This window comes from Uloborus diversus, chromosome 8, assembly GCF_026930045.1.
Source record: "Uloborus diversus isolate 005 chromosome 8, Udiv.v.3.1, whole genome shotgun sequence".
NCBI lineage: Eukaryota > Metazoa > Arthropoda > Arachnida > Araneae > Uloboridae > Uloborus > Uloborus diversus.
Genome location: NC_072738.1, coordinates 135,546,609 through 135,567,525, shown reverse-complemented (window position 1 = coordinate 135,567,525; position 20,917 = coordinate 135,546,609). Strand labels below are relative to the sequence as shown.

The window sequence follows — 20,917 nt, the reverse complement described above, 5'->3', positions numbered from 1 at the left end:
AAATTGTCGCAATCTGTACGTTAAATATTAATTATTAAAAGAGCTAATTTTTATAAAGGACGCACGTTCCCCTCCTCCGGTATTTAGTATACATCTGAAAAACATTTTTTAGAAAAACAGATATCTAATGTGCTTGATATCTAAATTCTTTCTATTTACCTTTTTTTTTAAAACACAAATCTTCAACATATTAACATTACATGTTTTCAGTAAGTTTCTTTTCAGGTTATTTCCATTTACAGTACAACCTTATTTATTTGGACTAACTTGGACAATTTGAATAAAAGAAAATCCGGAACGTTCGGACAATAAGCAGTAATTAATTCGCAAATAAGAAGACTTATATTTTATTAGCAGCAAAATTACATAGGATTGTTACTCGCAATTGCTTGGTTATTAATAGTTCAGCTGCAGTGGTGTCAGACTGACGCTCCAAATACGTCACGTAGTTCATTAGATGACTTTAATTTATTGCACGACCTATATATAGCAATTGTGTATTTCACCAAAATAAGCGAACATTTGGCACGTTTATAGTTTCGTTATTACTATCATTAATTTAGAATTATCAGTTTATAGTGAATATATTTTTGAACTCTACAAATTTGATAATGATAAGCCGGAGGTCTGGATAAACGGGAGCTAGATAAATGGGTTCCTACTGGAAATATAATTATGCACCAAAAGTACCAAAGCAAAATTTAAGAGGTGTAAAAAATGTTGATTTCTAACACATTAACTGAAGTAGATAATTTAAGCACATTTAAAATATTGTGTGGGTGTTAAAAATATATCGAAAATAAGTCTAAAATTTCTCATTTTAGCTGAACTTATCCCCAAAAACCTTAGTATTTTCTAAAGAAAAATGGGCAGCCTCTCGCACTTTAAATTGAATCTACATTATTATACATCAAGAATGAGAAAAATTGTAAACTAAACTAGGCCAACGGAACAGTGTAACGATTTTCCCTTATGCCAATGGGGTAGACAAGCTCTCGTCATTGTAAATGAGAGGAAGACATCATGTTGGCAGCTTTATGACGTTTAATTGTAGAAAAATGACATTTGAGCATTTCCGCTGTTTTGTACTTCCCAAAGCTTTGTTCTTATATTCCTCCTCCGAGAGGTAGGTTCTTTAAATAAGAGTCACTCTAAGAAAATACCTTCATGCTATTTACTGCGCCCTCCTCGCTCTCTTTCGGTCTATCTTCACTGTTCTTTATCTTCATTAAACCGTGCAAGCTTTCTGCTGGCGCCGGCACTGAGAGGGTTTTTTTTGGGGGGGGGGGGGACTTTAATAATTTTTTCTTTCTTTTTTTTACAAAAAATAATTTGAGCATTAACTTTGTCAGTTTAGCGCCCCTAAAATCTGGCGCCCGGGGCACAAGCCCCGTCTGCCCCCCTCTAGTTACGTCCCTGATATAGAATGGCTGCATTCCTCTGTATTCAATTAGTCATTGGTTGTTGGTTACAAAGTAATTGCATGGAAAGCACAGGAGTAGTTTTAATTCCTCCCGTAATCATGCGGAGCACTTGGTTTTGGAAGGTGTCAAGGGGTTTCATGACTTTGTCTGAGGCTGTGATCAAAACTTCATTACAGTAATTCAGAACCGGCTGAATATAGGTCGTGTAAGTTGTATTCAAAGTTCCTCTACTACATCCCCATTTAACTCCCGCTAGTCTTCTAAGAATGGGAAGTCTCTTCCTTGATTTTGAAATGACATGCTCAACATGTTTAGCCCAATTCAGTTTACTGTCAAGGATGCATCCAAGATAGAATATAGGATGCAGATATAATAAGTTTAATGTGTACTTATATCGACTTTTATGCGCAAGATGCATAAAGAAAACATAAATTAATTTCGTGTTCTTTTTATAAAGAGGAGCTGGCTATGATAGTCTTTTGGCAGTCATTAAGAATTTTACTCTGTAACTCTTTGCAGAGCATTAACGCATCCATGATCACTTGCGTCATTTCCATGAAAGAATCTTCCTTCACTAACAAATCAGAAAGGTCATTTCTATTGTCTAGGAATGGCTCAAAATTTTCAATGTTAATGTCATGGTTTTGCGTCACCGACGTCGGTATCCTCGTTGGTTTTGGCACTTCTAAAAGCTCTTCTTGAAATGAGTTCTGAACTGTGTGAGTTTAATAACTTTATTTCTGGAAAGAGCTCTGAAATCAATCGCATAAACAGGGGTGCACATCCCCCCAAGTTCAATGGCGCAAATTCCCCCCCCCCCCCAATTTTTGTCAACCCCCTTTCTTTTTTTATTTTTATTTTTAGCTCTCTTTTTTATTTTATTTATTTTTAAAAATATTTTTTATTTATTTATTTTTTAATATTTTTAAATAATTCATTTTTTAAATATTTTTTATTTATTTATTTTTAATTATTATTAATATTTTATTAGAAAAGTTCTATGCTGCACCAATAACACACACGCCAACTAAATAAATGAATGAAATAAAATGTAAACAATAAAATGAAATAAAAAAATAATTTGACTTAACTCGCGAGAGCTCGCACGGGGTCGTAAACGACCCCAGCCATTTTTTGTTTCCATTTCTTGGAATTTCATGGACAGATAAAGAAATCATTTTCTGAGTAGCTGGGATTGTATCCTTGATTGATGTGTGGGTGTGGTTGGAATTTTCTTATCTCCTTTCAATTCTTGTAAACAAGGGGGGTTTTGATAGTGGGGCCTTTTTCGACCCCGCGCAAGTACTGACGTCAGGAAAATTCTCGAAACGGAACAGGTGTTTGGAATTATTTTCAATTCAATGCTTTTAGTGAATTTAGAAAAAAGGTTGGGAAACGGAAGTAGTTTTCAGCAATCCTTCTTTTAGTCATGATTTTGAGTGCACACACATGCCGTTTACAATGATAATTTAGTTTTGTCCTTTCTAATCCATATTTTTCAATTGTGTTTGTAATAATTATTACAAAGAAAGCATGCCGACTCCATATGAGCAAGAGATGGAGTGTCTCCGCAAATTATTAGCCGGTGTGGAGAGTGATGAAGATGTCATTCCAGACGACGAATGTTTTAGTGATCAAGAAAACTTCAGTGACCACGACAGTGAGAGCGAATTTTCAGGAAGTGAAAGTTCTGCTGATCCCGGTAGAGATGACACCTTTGTTGGAAGAGATGCAAAAACTATTTGGCAAAAAACAAAATTCCGAGCTAATGTCCGTGCTCCAGCTCGAAATATGATTACGCATCTTCCTGGCCCAAAAGGAAACGCCAAAAATGTCAGTGATGTCTTTGAGAGTTGGAGCGCTTTTATCGATGAGAAAATGATAAACCAAATAGTAGAATGCACGAATATTTTTATACATGACATTTCAAAAAATTACTCAAGACTCAGGGATGCAAAATGCACAGATTCGGTGGAAATTAAGGCTTTATTTGGCCTATTATATTTAGCAGGTCTTCACAAGTCTTCTCATGTAAATGTAAGCGACTTATGGGCTACTGACGGAACCGGAATCGAAATATTTTGTTGTGTAATGTCATACAACCGTTTTCTTTTTTTGATGAGATGTTTACGCTTTGACGATGTACATACCAGAGATTCAAGGAAACAAAACAATAAACTGGCTGCAATAAATGAAATATTTGAAGCTTTCGATGCAAACTGCAAAGAAAATTACACTTTAGGGGAATATGTGACCATTGACGAAAAACTGGAACCGTTTCGGCGTCGCTGTGCCTTTAGACAGTATATGCCAAACAACCCCGCGAAATATGGAATAAAACTATTTGCACTAGTCGATGCAAGATTTTTTTATACTTCATCTATGAAAATCTACTGTGGTAAAAATAGCAACAAATCGAACAAGCCGATTGACGTTGTAAAAAGACTTGTAGAGCCACTGTACAATACAGGTAGAAATGTTACCACAGATAACTGGTACACTAGTTATCCTTTGGCCAAAGATTTGATTTCTAAAAATCTTACAATAGTAGGAACATTGCGAAAAAATTAAAAAGAAATCCCTGTTGAATTCGTAAATACGAAGAAACGTGAAATACATTCTTCATTATTTGGATTCCAAAAAGATTGCACAATCGTCTCATATGTTCTAAAGAAAGGAAAATGTGTTTTACTATTGTCAACGATTCATAACGATGACAATATTGATGAGGATACAACTGAGAAAAAGAAACCAGAGATAATTACATTTTATAATATGACGAAGTGCGTAGTGGATGTTGTTGATCAAATGGCGGCATCCTCACCACAGCAAGGATAACAAATCGATGGCCCATGGTAGTATTTTCTTGCATTCTGAATGTTGCTGCTATAAACGCAAGGATAATACTGCTGTCCAAAAAGGACCCTCCTGTGGAATATAAGAACCGAAGACATTTTCTAAAAGAGCTTGCATTGTGTTTAGTTGAAGAAAAAAAAGCAAACCGTGTTGTTAGTGAAGAACCCCCAACTAAAAAGGCCAAAGTTTCGGGTCGATTCAGGTGTGCTTTGTGCCCAAGAAATAAAGACAAAAAATGTCAACAGATTTGCGCATTGTGCAAAAATTATGCATGCAAAGAACATCAAAATATTGTTTGCAACAACTGTGAGTAAGTTTCTTTAGGTATTGTATATTTTTTGTACAACTTTTGCTAACTGAATACTAACTGAAATAGGAATAAAAATGTGTAAACGTTTTTAAAAAGTTGTCGAAAAATGTGTCATAAATATATGCTTAAAAACATTGTAAAAACTTAGGAACAGTATTTTTTATGCATTGTTTAACATATAAAACATTTTTTTTTCGTGCATAGTATAATTCATAAAAATCTTTCTTTGTGCATTTCAAATAAAAAAAAAATAATTATTGTAGAAGTCTCTGTTGGTGGAGAAATATAAACAAATAAAATAAAATAAAGAATTCGTGCAAAAATTGAAAGGAAGAAAAAAAAGAAATACTGGGGTCGTTTTCGACCCCGCGCGAGTACTTGTGTAACGAATAACGGCGCGAGTTCTCGCGAGTTAAAAATAAATCGATAAATAAATTTAAATAAATAAAGTTTTAAACATTTTTAAATTCCCCCCCCCCAAAAAAAAAAATTGATGGTGCAACTTGCTCCATAATCCCCTACTGTGGGCACCCCTGCGCATAAAATGTCTCCAGTGGCTCAAGCTCATTATTAGCCCATCAAAATGCAGTTGAATACGCGTAATCTGCAATCTTTGGGAGTTTGGATTTTGAAAGAGGGGAAAGTTTTATCTGTTTGCATTGCCGCATCCGCGTAAAACCGAAACTCACCGCATAAAATAAACCTGCGTAAAACGAGGGTCTGCTACATTCCTTTTTGTCATTATGAGTATTTCCTAGTTTTCGTGTACACAATTGAGGCAGTAAGAAGCAAAGGGATGTAGTGGCAAAATTAAAAATTTGGAGATAACCAGTACACATGGTAGGTGAACCTTTCCTCTGTTTTGGGGCAAGAGATGGTACAAGTTGCCCTGGTAATTACTGCTGTACACCATGATTTAGGAAAAAAAATCAAAGAAAGCCTACCTAGGACGTAATCTTTATACGGGTTTTACTCAAAACTTGAAAATGTCCACTTACATCCCTTCACTTCTCACTGCCTCAATTGATATAAGCACTGTGCATGTGCATAAATAATGCTAATAAATGTTTATTATGGTTGGTTAGCTTCTAACACCTTATTTATTATTTATTTATTATTTTCCTTCTATGTAAGCACATACTACTTAGCTCATACTACTCAGGTTGCTTGCATATCTCTTGCTTGTACTCTTTGTTTTTGGTAAAAAAGATCTAAGGTTCTTAAAAGTTTTGTATGCTGTATCATCAAATAGGGATTTTACGGAGCGTCAAATATCCTGCATTCCTTGTCAACCGAATGCTTATACCGCTAAATAAATGTAATAAAAAGGTTTGGATATCTCTTACAGATTCACTTTCTGTTGTGCTATACGTTTAATTCTTTTAATGTAATGCTGCACTTTCGAAACAATTCTTTCAAAATCAGAAAGTTGTTTTACATATCAATATCTTTAAAAGCATTTTAAATACATTCTGCCAAGGATAATTTACAAAACCTATACTGCCGTGCACAGATGTGGTACGTGCACATTTTGTCAAAATTGAGTTGTTGTCACCGGGTGGTCATAAGTAATTTAGTTTACCTAAATCTCAAGTTTATTGGCGATTTGTGAACGCGAAGCATTAAAAACAGCTATAGCAAAAAAATGGTATCTGTATATTTTGCGTAGTTTGCGTAAAACAATTTGAATTAACAGGACACAAGCTATAGTACAGCTTGAGGACTTTGTATTTTCCTGGGATGACGTTTTACTTCATTTGAAAAAAATTAAAGAGACTAAGGCTCCGGGACCAGATAATATTTATCCAAAAATTTTAGTTGAATGTGCAGAGGAATTAGCAGATGTAATTGTAAATATTTTCAATGCATCTTATAACTCGGGGACAGTGCCAGAGGATTGGGAGCTGGCTAACATTACACCGCTCTTCAAGAAAAGGTCTAAAGGGAGTGCTGGAAATTATAGACCTGTGAGTCTAATTTTGGTGGTTTGCAAAATTTTTGAAACATTGATAAAAATTTAGATAGTAAATTTTTTAGAGACTAATAATCTATTTAATAGTTTTCAGTACGGTTTCAGGAAAGGTAAATCTTGTGAAACTAATTTATTACATTTCTATGACAAAGTTACCATGGCTTTGGACAATAAGAAGCCTGTTGATGTTGTTTACATTGATTTTCAAAAAGCTTTCGAAAAGGTACCACATGTTGCTCTTCTTAGCAAATTAGCTGATAGGGAGGGAATAGGAGGAAAAACTTTCATTTGAGTAAAAAACTGGCTGACCGGAAGGAAACAAAGGGTAGTTGTAAGGGGAAATTATTCTAATTGGAGTGAGGTTTTAAGCGGGGTTCCTCAAAGACCAGTGTTAGGGCCTGTTTTGTTCATTGTTTTTATGAAGGATATTTACAAAAATATTTCTGGGAACATGAATTGTTTTGCTGATGATGTCAAAGTTATGGGGAGTGTAGAAAATGAAGAACAAGCAAATCAGCTGCAAGAGGATATAGATCATATTACGGAGTGGGCTGATTAATGGGGTATGGCTGTTAATGTTGGGAAATGTCAAGTGCTACATTTAGGGCATGGAAATAAGTGTACAAGTTATTATTTGCAAGGTTCAGTCATTAGTCAGGCAGAAAAAGTTACTGATCTGAGCGTCTTAATAAGTCAGGATTTAAAGTTCAGCCAACAGTGCAGCATAGCGAGTAACAAAGCCAATAAGATGCTTGGGTTTATCAATAAATCTATTTCAAACAAATCTAAAGAAGTTCTTCTGCCCTTTTATAGAAGTTTGGTAAGACCTCATTTGGAGTATGCTGTTCAGTTTTGGTCTCCTCTTAAGAAAGATATTAATGTATTGGAAAGAGTTCAAAAGCGAGCTACAAGGCTAATAAATGGACTTTCTCATTTAGACTATGATTCCAGGCTTAGAAGGCGAAAAATGTACAGTCTTGAGCAAAGAAGAGACCGAGGGGACATGGTTAAGTTGTTTGAATTTATTAAAATGAAAGATGTTACGGGGCTGAAGTTTAGCACTGAAAATAGGACAAGGGGTCATTGTTTTAAGCTATTTAAATCTCAGGCTAACATGCGTATTAGGAAAAATTATTATTTTAGCAGGATAGTGGAACCTTGGAACAGCTTACCGGAAGAGGTGGCAATGAGCAAGAGAGTAGAAAGTTCAAAGAGGGCCATTTTGATTTTCACTGGGGATTGTAAATTAACTAGGACCAGTCTAGCTGGGCCCAGAGCCTGTTGCTGGTCGTCACTTTTGTATTTGTATGTATGTGACAAATACTAAGCCTTTAAAGTGGTATCTGAGCAGCTGCCCCTTTTTTCCTTAGTAATTATGTAGATACAACTTTTATACCTTAGTAAAGTAGCATATTTAACAATGAGCAGTTTATTGTTACACAGTACTAAAATTAGTTTACCTTTCAATTAGTTGGCATAGGTCAATTATAACTGCAGCTCTCCAGTTTCTGCCTACCTATTCTCTCATTTCCACAATTGCTCTGCTTTCTCAGCAACTTGTCAGAAGAGGAATAGTAAAATTAGTCTTATTCTTTTTTAAGGTGGTTTTTTATGGTAGAAAAAGAAAAAAATATTTCACATTAAAAAAACATCTAAAAAGGATATTTTGCTTGTTATTTTCTTTTATGGGTCTAAACTCTTGACAAATTATTCTCGCTTTAAGAGCCATCCACAGAAATATTTTTAATGAGGAGAAATATGTTCTGAAGTTGGATGGGGAAAAAAAACTTTTGCTTGACTGTTTTGGCTGCATTTTCACTTTTACTTCAACCAGAGCTGTGCTCGGGGTAAAGCTGAATTACTGACTAGGCGGACTTGGCCATAGCCTAGGGCCTCCACTATTTAGGTGCCCCCAAATGGCAAAAAATTGTTTTAGTCAGTGGCTAAAATTGTTTTATCCAATAACTAGAATTGTAAAGTTTAAATTAAAGAAATATTTCACCTTGAACACCCTGATATTTTAATCCGGCCCTGTTTGGGGGTGGGAAAATCGAAAAGCAAGCTACTGGAATGTTACAAATATCATACGCAGAATTTTCTGCTCAAATCACTTGATAAATGCGACTTGCTAAAATTTAAAATTGAAATGATGAAGGTTATATCCTATACTTTTGCTATGACCAAATGTTTTTAGTTGTTTATTAAACATTACGCTTTTGTACATTGTTGGTAAAACAACTTGATGTACAATTTTTGGGACTTGAAAGTTACATCTTTGTTCTAGCTAAAACGGCCATGAAGCAGTACTTTCCTAACCTGCAGTTGACATCATTAAAATGTGATTTTCAAGATTTTGAAATTGGATCTGCTGCATTTTTTTTCATGTAAGTTTTCTATTTGTTATGTTGTCAAAAGTGCTGCATTTCATAACTGATTTTTTTTTTATCCGTATTATCAATATATTTATTATTATCCTCAACTTAAATAAATTCTACCAAAATTGAAAATTCCATTTAAGAACACAGTTTAATTTAATTTCCTTTTTTTTTCTCTTTAGATATTAGTACTTCTTATAACATACAAACTCTAGTAACTTATAAAGTCTATAATCTTTTGTCCTTGAGTTGTTTTTATGCTTTGAAATATAGGGAACTAAAATCAATCATTTTCTTAACAGGTCTATAATTGGAGTATATCTATTTGTAGTTTTGCTGTCAACACTTCTCTCTGTGGCTCTGCATCTTCGAAACCGCATCAGTACTGGTCGTAATGCTCAAACATGTGATAACCTCAAAGCATATGATGAATATTATAGTAATTTTATTAATCAAAATGCTATCAATTCTTATGAGAATGAAGAATGTGAAGATGAACAATCTTTATTTCATCAAAATTTTCATGCAGACTTTCAAAAAACAAAGTTTCCATCTAACATTCAAAGTAATTTAATTTAGTACTTTATTTTTTCTTTGATTATTTTTGTTGCTATAAATGTATCTTTTCATGTATAACTGTGTATACCCCACTGTTATTTTATGTTGCCCCCCTCCCTCTTTAAAATTTCCAAGTTTAGAAATTTAATTCTCTTTAATTAAATGAAATGGCTAGTAATAGAATAGAAAAAACACAAAACATCACACGAGCAACACCAGGCCTGAATTATTATAACTGTTGACAATTAAATAAAATTGCTTACCTGTTAATTGTTTTTAATGTAAGGGACAGAAATGATGATAATCAGAAGTTACAGATCACTGTATTTATTCCTTCAATCAGAAAAACTTTACCTAAAGCTGCAAGTCACAAAAGTAATTTTAAAATAAAGAGAATTAAAACACAGGGCATCAAAAATTTTTTTAAATACTCTTATAACAGAAGACTTAAATCCAACAAACTAAAAAACCTACTTTAGACATGGAAGAAAAGAAATCTTGACATTGTTTCAAATATCAGAGGTGAGAGGATCAGTGACTTCTTAGGTTGATGAAAGCATTCCAAGAACTTCAAATTGATAAATGCCTATTTTGATCACTTTCTACTTCTGAAAGCAGGAAAACAACAGAGCTCAGAATCAAGCAGAATGGTATCCTTAGTTTCTGATCCATTGATGTAGATATAGCTGCCTTTAAAAAAAATAAATAAATAAAATAAAATAAAAATTAATTTGAATTTTGATATCTTGAATTCAAATTATGTTTTTTGCAATCACGAGTGTGAGTGTGGGGGGGGGGGGTATGTGTGTAAGCATGTGTGTTTGTGTCTGTGTGCAGGCATGAGTGTGTGGGTAGTTGTGTGTATGAGTGTTTGCACGTGGGGGGGGGGAATGTGTATGTGTGTGTAGGCATATGTGTTTGTGTCTGTATGCAGACATGAGTGTGTGGGTAGTTGTGTGTAGGTATGTGTGTAGGTGTCTGTATGTGTGCATATGTGTTTGAGTGTGTGTGTACGTGCGTATATGTATGCGCGTGTGTGTAGGATATGAAGGTAACCTGGAGACGGATTTTGCTATAGGAGCAGCATCGTGCTGAGCCGGTCGACGGTGATGTGTGGAGGCTGCTGGCGGGAAAATAAAATGATAGGACATCAAAACAGTCAAATATAAGCAATAAGCAATCGTGATTGCTCAAAAAAAAAAGAATCTCATGAATTTAAACATGGGCCAGAAACTTGAAGTTGAATGTGCTGTCCCCAAAACATAGCAGTGGTGTTACACACAACTTCTGTCTTGAAGAATCTTATATAACTAGAAAATTGTCTGTCAAGATATGACGGGTGAAGGTTTGCTTCTACATTTGAATGCAGCAATTGCCTGTTTAGTGATAGTTTGGTAGTTAAAGTTTCAACCCTAACTCCAGTGGATGAATCCTTAATTTCAGTAGATAGCAGTCATTGTTGACCATTTTTATGCTTCTTCATTCTCCTAAAATGAGTCTTACCAGTGAAACAGTTAAGTTACCGGATTCAGTTCAGCCCTGTCAAAATGAAGCATTTCCCTGCATGTCAAATATTACCAAAAAATATTACTAAATTATCATCCCGTTGCACGAGTTTCATTGTTGATGACGTCAGCGTTACTCAATCATTCGCTATTATATATATGAGGATTAAACACTGCGGATATTTATCTATATATGTATCTATCTATCTATGTATGTATCTATGTCCAAGTTACTTCTCCCGAACGCCAGTGAACTGACCATCATATCAGGTATCGATAGATTCGTAATTTTCTCGTCTTTATGTTAGCCTATTTAACATAACCCTCTGATAATAATTAGCGGAGATATCAAATAAAAACTTAATTTTGATACTTAGATTTCGGCATGAAATCCCTAATTTTTGAAGGCTTTCCTCCATTCAAATTATTAATTATTCAGATCTTCGTCTCAATTTTCCGAAACGAAACTTTTATTACAATTTGTAGTGTGAAGAAAATTAATGAGAAGAAAGATCTGTTGCCATTTTTGCCTCGAATATGATGAAATAAAATTCTGGCTTTTGTTTTGAGGCTTTTCTGTAATCAGGGGATTCAAAATATTTCCTATTTCCTTTTTAGGTTATTTTTCCATAATCTGAGGCAAAATTTTACTGATTTTTAATTTTTTTTTTTTTTTTCCAAGCCTGATTGTTGAACACGAGTTACTTAACATAACTTTTATTTTCAAGGTAGACCGTGCAAAGCCAGGCGACGCAGCTAGATCTCTCAGAACTCCTGCTGGAAATTGCTGAACTCTCCTAAATATGTATCAGCAGAGTTGTCATGCATTAGCTAATCACATGCGAGCAGACAATCTGATTTGTAGACAGCCCTTATGTAGAAAATTCTTGATTTTAAAATGGATTCAGAGTCTCAGTAATTGCAAAGAGTAGTTTAAACATGTTTACCTGTGCATGATCTGTTTTTTATTTTACTGAAAGCTTGATGTTTCTAAGCTTTTGATTGTTTACTGGATTGCTTGGATTTTTTCTTCCTAAGTCTACTAGTAATATTTTTTGTATCATATGTTTTCAACTATGCCTTAACTAGCTTAGTATGGGATTCAATGACTTTTTAAAGTTTGATTTCTAGTACAGAATGCAATTTTTATAAGTGATGTGAAATTTGGTTGCTACTTTACCAATGATATATTTTAAAAGCCTTCCGGTTTAATTTAAGTTGCTGATTAAATAAGCAAATATTAACTTTTGTATTGATAGCAAATTAATCACTGAAAATAAGAAAAATTAACTTAATTTTACATGCATGTACAGTGAAACCTGTAAAGTTGACCACCTGTCTATGTCGACCGCTATTTTCAGGCACAGAATTAGATCGATATCATATAATTCAACCTCTTTAAGTTGACCACCTGTTTAAGTTGACCTCTAAAGTAGTGCACAACAAGTGGACAACTTATGCAGGTTTCACTGTATCTGAAATCAATTTTAAAATACTGATTCTTTATTTGCTATTTTTTTGACCTGTCGTAAAATATGTAAAGTAATAAGTGCTATCAGCACTTATTACTATATTTCAACAAAAAATAATAATAATAATAAGTTTTTACAGTTTAAAAAAGTGAATGATCAAATAATGTTTATAGTTATGTGTTTTTGGTGTTTTGAAAGTCATGTTTATTTAATTATTTTTTACAGAAAAATCTGATAGCATCAAAAAATTTCTGCAATGTTTCTGCTTGTTCTCTAATGCAAATAAAATACTCGACACTAAGACCTCAAAGAATGAATTCCTTTGCATCCATGGTATTCGAGTACTTAGCATGTCGTGGATAATTTTAGGTCATACTTATGTGCATAACATGGATATAATTGGTGAGCACCACACTTTTTTCCCTTATTTATTTACAGATTTAACATTGAGTTTTGTTAAGACTGAAATTATGCTTATGTTAAACCTCCTCTTCAGATAACATAGCTCCAATCTTGCAATCTTTGTTACTCATTTCGTACTACCCAGTGGCACGTGTAGCTCTGATTATGCTACAAATGTGAGTAACATTACCCCCCCCCCCCCATAACAAAGGAAATATTTTTGACCAATATTGGCGGGCCAGGGAGATGATGATGCTGACACGTAGTGACTGAATTATTTTGTATTTCATGTATGCATACATATTTTTTTCTCATTTGAATCATTGTACATTTCCTTATTGCTTTGTGGTTGATCATTTTACTGCTTTATACATTTTAAAATTTGTTATCTTAGTTTCTTTAATTTAACTTTTAGTTCAAATCTCATGTATGTATCTGCCATACATAAAGGCCCATGATGTAAAATCAAGTGCTTTTTGCAGTTGAAAAAAAATGCTAATGTTATGAGGGGGGGGGAACCAGTTTAGAGCTGTCAAAAGATCCTTTTTTTTTTCTTTTGTCATACTAGTGGTACCTAAACAGCTTTGCCGGTAGTAGAAAATTAAAAGGTCATTGGGTTCGCTTGTATATTTACAAATAATGGATGATGAATTTCCCGCCAATTGGCTATGTTCTTTTGCTCGCCCATTCTACAGGATCCACATTATGACAATTTCGTAATATCTTCCACGTTTTGATGCATTTGTTCAATAAAACGTTCTTAAAATTAGAATATAAAAAGAACATAAGTGAATTTTCAAAAAGTCACTTTGAGATGCATACCCCCATGCTACAAACTAACTTTGTACCAAATTTCATGAAAAACCGCTGAATGGTTAGGTGCTGTGCGCGTCACAGAGATCCAGATATCCAGACAGAGAAACTTTCAGCTTTATCATTAGTAAAGAAAATGTTAGTAAAACTATTCAAGAGTATGTTGCCAAAATTTGAGTGAAAATTTCCAATGCTATGAGGCTTAAAGTGACTGAAAATTCGAAAACGTTCACAGCATTTTCTTTCATAAACATTTTTCTTGAAACAACTTTTTTTCAACTGGTGTGCTAAGAGTTTTTGACTAATCATTCTGAAAATTTGTGTGAATATTCTTTATTCAATTTTACTCTATATGAACCTAAATCTTTTGATGATATTATTAATTAAAAAAAATTTTTAATGCAAGAAGTGTGAAAAAAAATGGTAGAAAAACATAACATTGTAATCCAACACCTCAAAAACGTGCAATTTTCAACTTTTTTGATCACAATTATGTTCATATTCTAGGAAAATATGTTGTGTATGAGAAAGAAAAATTGTAATGATTACAGGCAAAAATTGTGGCTTTGGTAATGCACACCAGCAACAAGCTCTGGTGGCGACCGCCCATGCACAGCAGCTTCTAATTTCACTAATTCTGGTGGAAATGACTTCAAAACGTTTTTAGGTGTACTTCAAAAGATGAGTAAAATATCCTTCAAGTGTAAAGAAATTCTGATTATTTCTTTCCTGTTAAAAAAAAATCATGATAAACACTAAAATTTTGGCCTTCTAGACTGATCTCCCTCTTAACTGGTTTTTTTTTTTGCACCATAAAAGTTACTTTTAACATTGTCAAAACTTCAGTTTCGATAAGTAAATTTTTTTTCAAGTTACTTTCAAATATTTTTATTAATCTTGGGTTTTGTTTCAAAACATTTTTATTTGAAACCAATTTTTATATTACATTTCCGTTCTTTGTGCAGTAAAAAACCAAATATTTCAGAAGGAGGAGTAGCCTTCCCTTAAACTAAAGCAAAGACTATATGCTTGAACATTGGAGTTCAAAAATAAATTAAACTTACTGTACTGTATTGTTTTATCAAACAGTTTTCCATCCACAGACTGAGACACATGTACCTCACTCATGGTCATAGACCTGCTACAGGTACACAAAGTGATTTCAAAAACTCTATTTGCAATTTGTCAGTGCCATCTAGGTGACTAAACACCACAGTGATAGAATTTATATCATAAAGTAAATATTGGTAAATGCTTTAAAAACTATTTTCAGTAAGTTACTGCCCTATAGCCAGGACTGAGGCAGAAATACATGAAATACGCAGCCAGCTCAGTCAATTCCAGCCGAGGACTGCAGTTTTGTGCTTATTACCACTCATCAGCCTGACATAGGAGTAACTGAGCTGGAGTTAGAAAACCTCTTAAGGAAACTTAGAGTGCCAAACAAACTGGTAGCTAATATGAAATTAGCACTGACCAGACGAGTGACCGAAGCAATGGTTCGGTTCAACTCGAAGATTGAAGGCAAGGCATTGCCTTGCCTTCAATCAATCAATTTTATATTAGCTACCAGTAGCTAATATTTCAGCCAATTTTATATTATCTACCAGTTTGTTTGGTACTCTTGGCTTCCTTAAGAGGATTTCCCCCTCCATCTCAGTCGCTTCCTAGGCCGGGCTGATGAGTGCTAATAAGCACAAAACTGCAGTCCTCAGCTGGAATTGATTGAGCTGGCGATGTATTTCATGCTTTAAAAACTATTGCATCAGTTTCTTTCTCTCCTCAGAAACAGACAGAACTTTCCGCTAAACCTAGCATTTTTTTTTTCTGCTTGATAAATGTGAGAAGATATTTTTAAAATTCATTGAAGTTCATAAGTACAGAAACCCCTTTTGGGACAGGCATGGCTTACTTGATGGAATTTTTGAGACTGTGCATGTGCAATTTAATAATGCTGTCATCTTTTACTTGAAAAAAGGCAAGAAATAAAAATGCATGCTTCTATTAAGTTTACTGCAAATTTCTTTTTCAGCAAATTATGTTGAGTTATGGGAAAGCATCAACAATTTACCTTTTCAAATAGTTGTTCAAGGCACCTTTTCAGTTGATTCCTTTTTTCTGATTGGGTAAATATGCACTTTTTTTAAGTTTAAAGTTTTATGATGAGATTAAAATTATTTTACTTGTAAAGCAGCACTTTTTATCTCTCTTGTTTGGTTATGTTCAAAGTTCCCTTTGATTCCTTAAAGCAGCGGTTCTCAACCTGGAGCAAGGGGGAGGGGATGAGGTAGAAGAATATCAAGGGAGGTCTGAGTGTATAAGAGATAAAACAAAAAAAAAGCACACACAATAATTCGTTAAATTTTGTGGTTGCATTTAAGCATTAAATATCAGTGTCAAACCTCTCACTAATATTGTGAAAGTGACTGATGTGTACCCCCAGCTTTATGTAGATTCTCAGAAAGCTCAACAGATTTTTTAAAAAAAATATGTATATATATTAATTTGAATTTTTGGCATCTTGAATTCAATTTATGTTTTTCACAATCACGAGCATGTGTTTGTATAGGTGCATGTGTGTGTATGTATGCATGTGTGTGCATGTTGTGTATACAGTGCTGTGTGTGTACGCGCGTGTGTGTAGGCGTTCGTGTGTGTGTATGTAGGCATATGTGTTTGTGTCTGTGTGGAGGCATGAATGTGTATATTGTGTGTGTGTGTTTGTGTCTGTGTGCAGGCAAGAGTGTGTAGGAGTGTGTGTGTATGCGTGTGTGCATTGGGTATGGGCGCAACCTGGAGATGGTTTTCGCAAGAGGAGCAGCATCGTGAGGCCGGTCGACGCGATGCGACGGTGGTGCTGGCAGAGGGTGCTGGTGGGAAAATAAAATGATAACATGCCAAAACAGTCAAGTGAGAACAATAAGCAATCGTGATTGCTCAAAAGAAAGTTTTTTTTTTTTGGTTTATTGGATTTCATATGTTGGGATAATAATATGTTCAATAGAAAGTTTTGTGTATTAACTTTAAATTTTGTCACGGAAATTGTCTATATTTTTACTCAATAACTAGCTTCAGTTTCCTATTTTTCTACTTGTGTTAATCACCTATGGTAATGGAGGGGAGCATGACCTCATTTCTGCTCAAAGAGGGTGAGCCTAAAAAGTTGAGACCCCTGCCCTAGAGTTTGAACTACCACTAAGTGAACTAACTTTTATCGGACTTGTTTATCTTGAATTTTGGGAAAACTCGAAATAAGGAGGTTCCAAGTTACATATGTTCTGATCAAGTTATAAAGATAAATTATTGGAACAAAATCAAAGAATAAACAGATTATTTTCCATTAATATTGTTGAACATTTTACTGTATGATTTGCTGTGATCACATGTTTTACTAATCTTTGTTATTAAATTGTCCAAAATTCGAAATTAATTCTGATTGTTTGGAAGTCTTTGAAAGCATGATCTACCTCACTTCAGATATGAAAGTTTTCTGTTTCAGGTTCACTAGACAAATCTAATCAACTTTTTTTTTTTTCCACATATACAGGCGTTCTTGTATAACACAGTACTTGTATAACACCATTTCAATATTACATGGTACCAAATTTGAGATTATTATAACACGGTTTCGATATTACACGGTACGAAACTTGAATTTAATACTTCATGGTTTTAATATAGCACGAATGCTATCTTTAACAAAGGTGGAATTTCATTTTTGTTTAAGACATTCTGTTAATGTTTGATAACTATAATAAGTTTTTATGTTTTTATGAAACTTGGTTTATAACACTGTACACATCCCTTGATTTACATTAAACGAACATGATAACACGGTTTCGATACTACACGGAACGAATTAACCGTGTTATAAGAGGAATGCCCCTGTGCATAAATACACCAAGTTAGCAAAATAATTTTTCATGTGTAGTAAACAAAGCATTTGTTTTTTCAGTTCCAAAATAATATACAGGTAAAAACTGTATTTTGTTTCTTTTTTGTAAAACAGCATTTTGCTATAAAACTAATACAAGCTGCCAGTTCTCAAAAGTGGATAAAAATGACAAAATCAATGGTGAAACCTAATTTTACTGAACTGGATTTCACTTTAATTTTTCTTCATTCAAAATATAATTTTAAAAATTCCCTTAAGTGTATTCTCATCAACATTTTTTGTTAATCTACTTTAGTTTACGAAGTTAATTTTCAAAGATGCATTTCACTGTCTGAGTAATTTTTAACACTCCTTTTATCTGAGAATTTGTTTTACTTTTTAGAGGATTTTTACTGTCGTACTTGTATTTAGATGAAGCAGACAAAAAACAAGGAAAAATAAGTTTTGTCAAAATATGCCTGCATCGTTTTATAAGGTAATTTCTGTTCTTTACCATTATTGTTTTCATTCTTTTCCAAAATTCACGCAAATTTCAAATTCAAAATGTGTCTATTGTTTTACTTTAAATCACTCTTCATTCAAATAAGACTTGACTTGTGACGCAGTTGCATTTGTTGAAAACATGAATAATAGTAAATTGTAAAAAAGCAGTCAAAAACTTTGTACTGTAGAATAAGTGAAATGACCCAACAGTATAAAATACAAATAAAAGAATTTAAAGGAGGGTTTAAAACTCAGCAAACAGCTGTTTCAGGGCTATGAAACTTTTATGCAGTAATGAAGGGGCTTGCATTTGATAGCCCCAAAACAGCTGTTTGCTGAGTTTTTATGTCTCTTTTAAATGCTTTTATTTGTACTTTATACACGTAATGTCATTTTTTACTTAACATGAATAATAAACATATTTCTCTTTTTTTTATTTGTTTTTAAGTTTTTCCTTTTGATTTTCAGAATAACTCCAGTTTACATGATTTTAATTGCTTTCAAGACATTGTTATTCAAACATATATCTTCTGGACCGTTCTGGAGTGATGATATTGGAATTGGTTCCTGTGAGAAGAATTGGTGGTGGAACTTACTGTACATTAATAATTTTCTCCCTTTAAATTCAATGGTAATTTTTACATTTAATGTTTCTTGACATTTCTGTCACAGATTACAATTTTCTTACTAGAATGATGGAATTAAACTTTTTCCTCAAGTCTGATTATGCATATAGATACAGGATGAGCATAATTTATTCAACCCACTGCAGAATTTCACCAAACAAAAAAAAGTTATATGCTTGCATATTGACTATTTTATTGCATTAAACTGTGTCTGTGGATACTATACTTATAGATGAAAAGACATCCATTCAAGAGTATCTGTGAAGAGAATTGTTTTAATGTTTGATTTTTTTTCATAGCTTAACAACAGGATAGCTTATTCAAAATTTACCAAAGTAACTTAAGATAAAAGTACTATTTAATTGAATGTTTACTTGTGGACTTTGTTAGTTAGTTTTATGCTTGAATTGTTAGTTGCTTGAATTTTTATAATGTTTTGTAGTCAGAAAAACTCACTGGTTGACTTCCTAAGGTTGACAGGTATGAAATTCTCCATAAATTTTAATTCTTCCCTTTAAAAATGAAGAAATCAGAAGAAAAAAGTAATAAATAAATAAATAAATAAAAGTGCCACTATGTGAGATGTCTGATACCCTATAGATCTTTTCTAATCAAATCACAAAAATTATTGTTTGCTATGATAGAATTATTTCTGATTTTTTTTAATTTTTATTTTCTTTGTTACGATTATAAAATTTTGAAAAAATATTTAGGTTCTATTTTTGTATTTTTTAATTCTTTGTTTTCTATATTATATATGTGTGCACATAAAATGTTGATTCTCTTTTTTTTTTAAATTCTTTTAGTGTGTATCTTGGTCTTGGTACTTAGCAAATGACATGCAGTTTTTTGTCATTAGCTCTCTCGTTCTTTACATTTTGTGGAGGTATGTATAAAATAACATATTTTTGAACTTATTTCATACCACTTAAATTTCTGTAGTGTCACTTGATATACATCTGAAAAAATATTAAGCTGCAAATTTTCTCGTTTTCTCTTATGGGTTTGCCTTTTATTTATTTATATATTTTTTCAAAGACTAACATAGCCACAAATAACTAAAAGTACTTTTATCATTTTTTTACTCTTTTATCAGTAAAGTTTTGCAACCAGTTAATTTTATTTTTAAAGAGAATCACAAAATTGACAATTATGTGAAAATTTTAAAATACAGTCGATTCCGGTTAATAGGACAAAATTGGAATGGGGCAATTTTGGTCCTAATAACCGTCTGGTCCTATTACGCGAACATGACCTATGTAGCTTGACCAAACATGCTATATACATAACATTTAAATGCTATTATGATTATTGTAATACCCACATGTATGGTGAGCATACAAAGAAGAAAAATTGCTGTTTACAAAAAAAATTAAGTAAAAATAAATTGAAATGCAGCGAAGACTTTTTACATGCAATCAATAAAGGGTTAAAACTGATACGGTATTAGTTACATTTTTACCTTGTATGGTGAGCATACAAAGAAGAAAAAATGCTGTTTACAAAATTTTTTCAGTTAAAAATAAATTGAAATAAGGCGAAGAATCTTTTTAAACTTGTTCAACAACGTGTTCAAGCTGATACGGTTTTAATTACATTCCTTTCAGTTCGTGCGATTCAATTCAACAACCAAAACTAAAAATGTGAGAGTGAAAAATAAGTGCTAAAAAATACTAATCGGCCATTAAAAGTTTTGATGAAATGAAAATTACCCTTTTTTATAAATATTTACATATTATTGAACGAGCTAACTGAACTGAGAAAATTTTAAATTTCACTGATTTTTTTTAATCTGCGGGAACAGTGCCTCAATGGGATTTCTGTTAACTATTTTTTCCTGTTGATATTGCTGGGTTCATTTGAAAGTTACAAGGACCAATATTAATTTATATTGCACTAACTATTAAATTTGTTGGTCAACTTGAAACTCACTTCAAGCAGGCAATTTCTAGATTTTTCTAATTAGTTCTCATGTTCCTTGATCCGATTAAGCGAATTTTTGGTCCCTAAATGCGAATTTATATTAGGCCTGTGTAATGGATTTGTTTTGGTTCTTTAAGATTTGGTCCGATTAACTGGTGGTCCAATTAAGCAGACTCCACTGTATAATGGAATTAAAGCAAGCAGTAAAACTAATATTAAATACCCAAATATTAGAACAAGCAAGAGCTAGATTTTTTTTTTTTTTTTTTTTTTTTATCATGAAACAGGCAAAAATTTTTATTA

At 33.1% G+C, this 20,917-nt stretch overlaps 1 protein-coding gene across 3 annotated transcripts in view; it reads left to right on the top strand.

Moving 5' to 3' along the window:
• LOC129227622 (nose resistant to fluoxetine protein 6-like) overlaps nt 1-20,917 on the top strand; it is a 47,390-nt gene that overhangs the window by 10,030 nt on the left and 16,443 nt on the right. For 2 of the 3 annotated variants that reach the window (XM_054862211.1, XM_054862213.1), the window contains 7 exons: nt 8,847-8,946; nt 9,240-9,502; nt 12,698-12,874; nt 15,720-15,813; nt 17,965-18,057; nt 18,534-18,696; nt 19,498-19,577. In XM_054862211.1, the coding sequence (XP_054718186.1) occupies nt 8,847-8,946; nt 9,240-9,502; nt 12,698-12,874; nt 15,720-15,813; nt 17,965-18,057; nt 18,534-18,696; nt 19,498-19,577 (970 nt within the window). The remainder of the gene's footprint in view (nt 1-8,846; nt 8,947-9,239; nt 9,503-12,697; nt 12,875-15,719; nt 15,814-17,964; nt 18,058-18,533; nt 18,697-19,497; nt 19,578-20,917) is intronic. The other variant, XM_054862212.1, reaches the window with a different exon arrangement.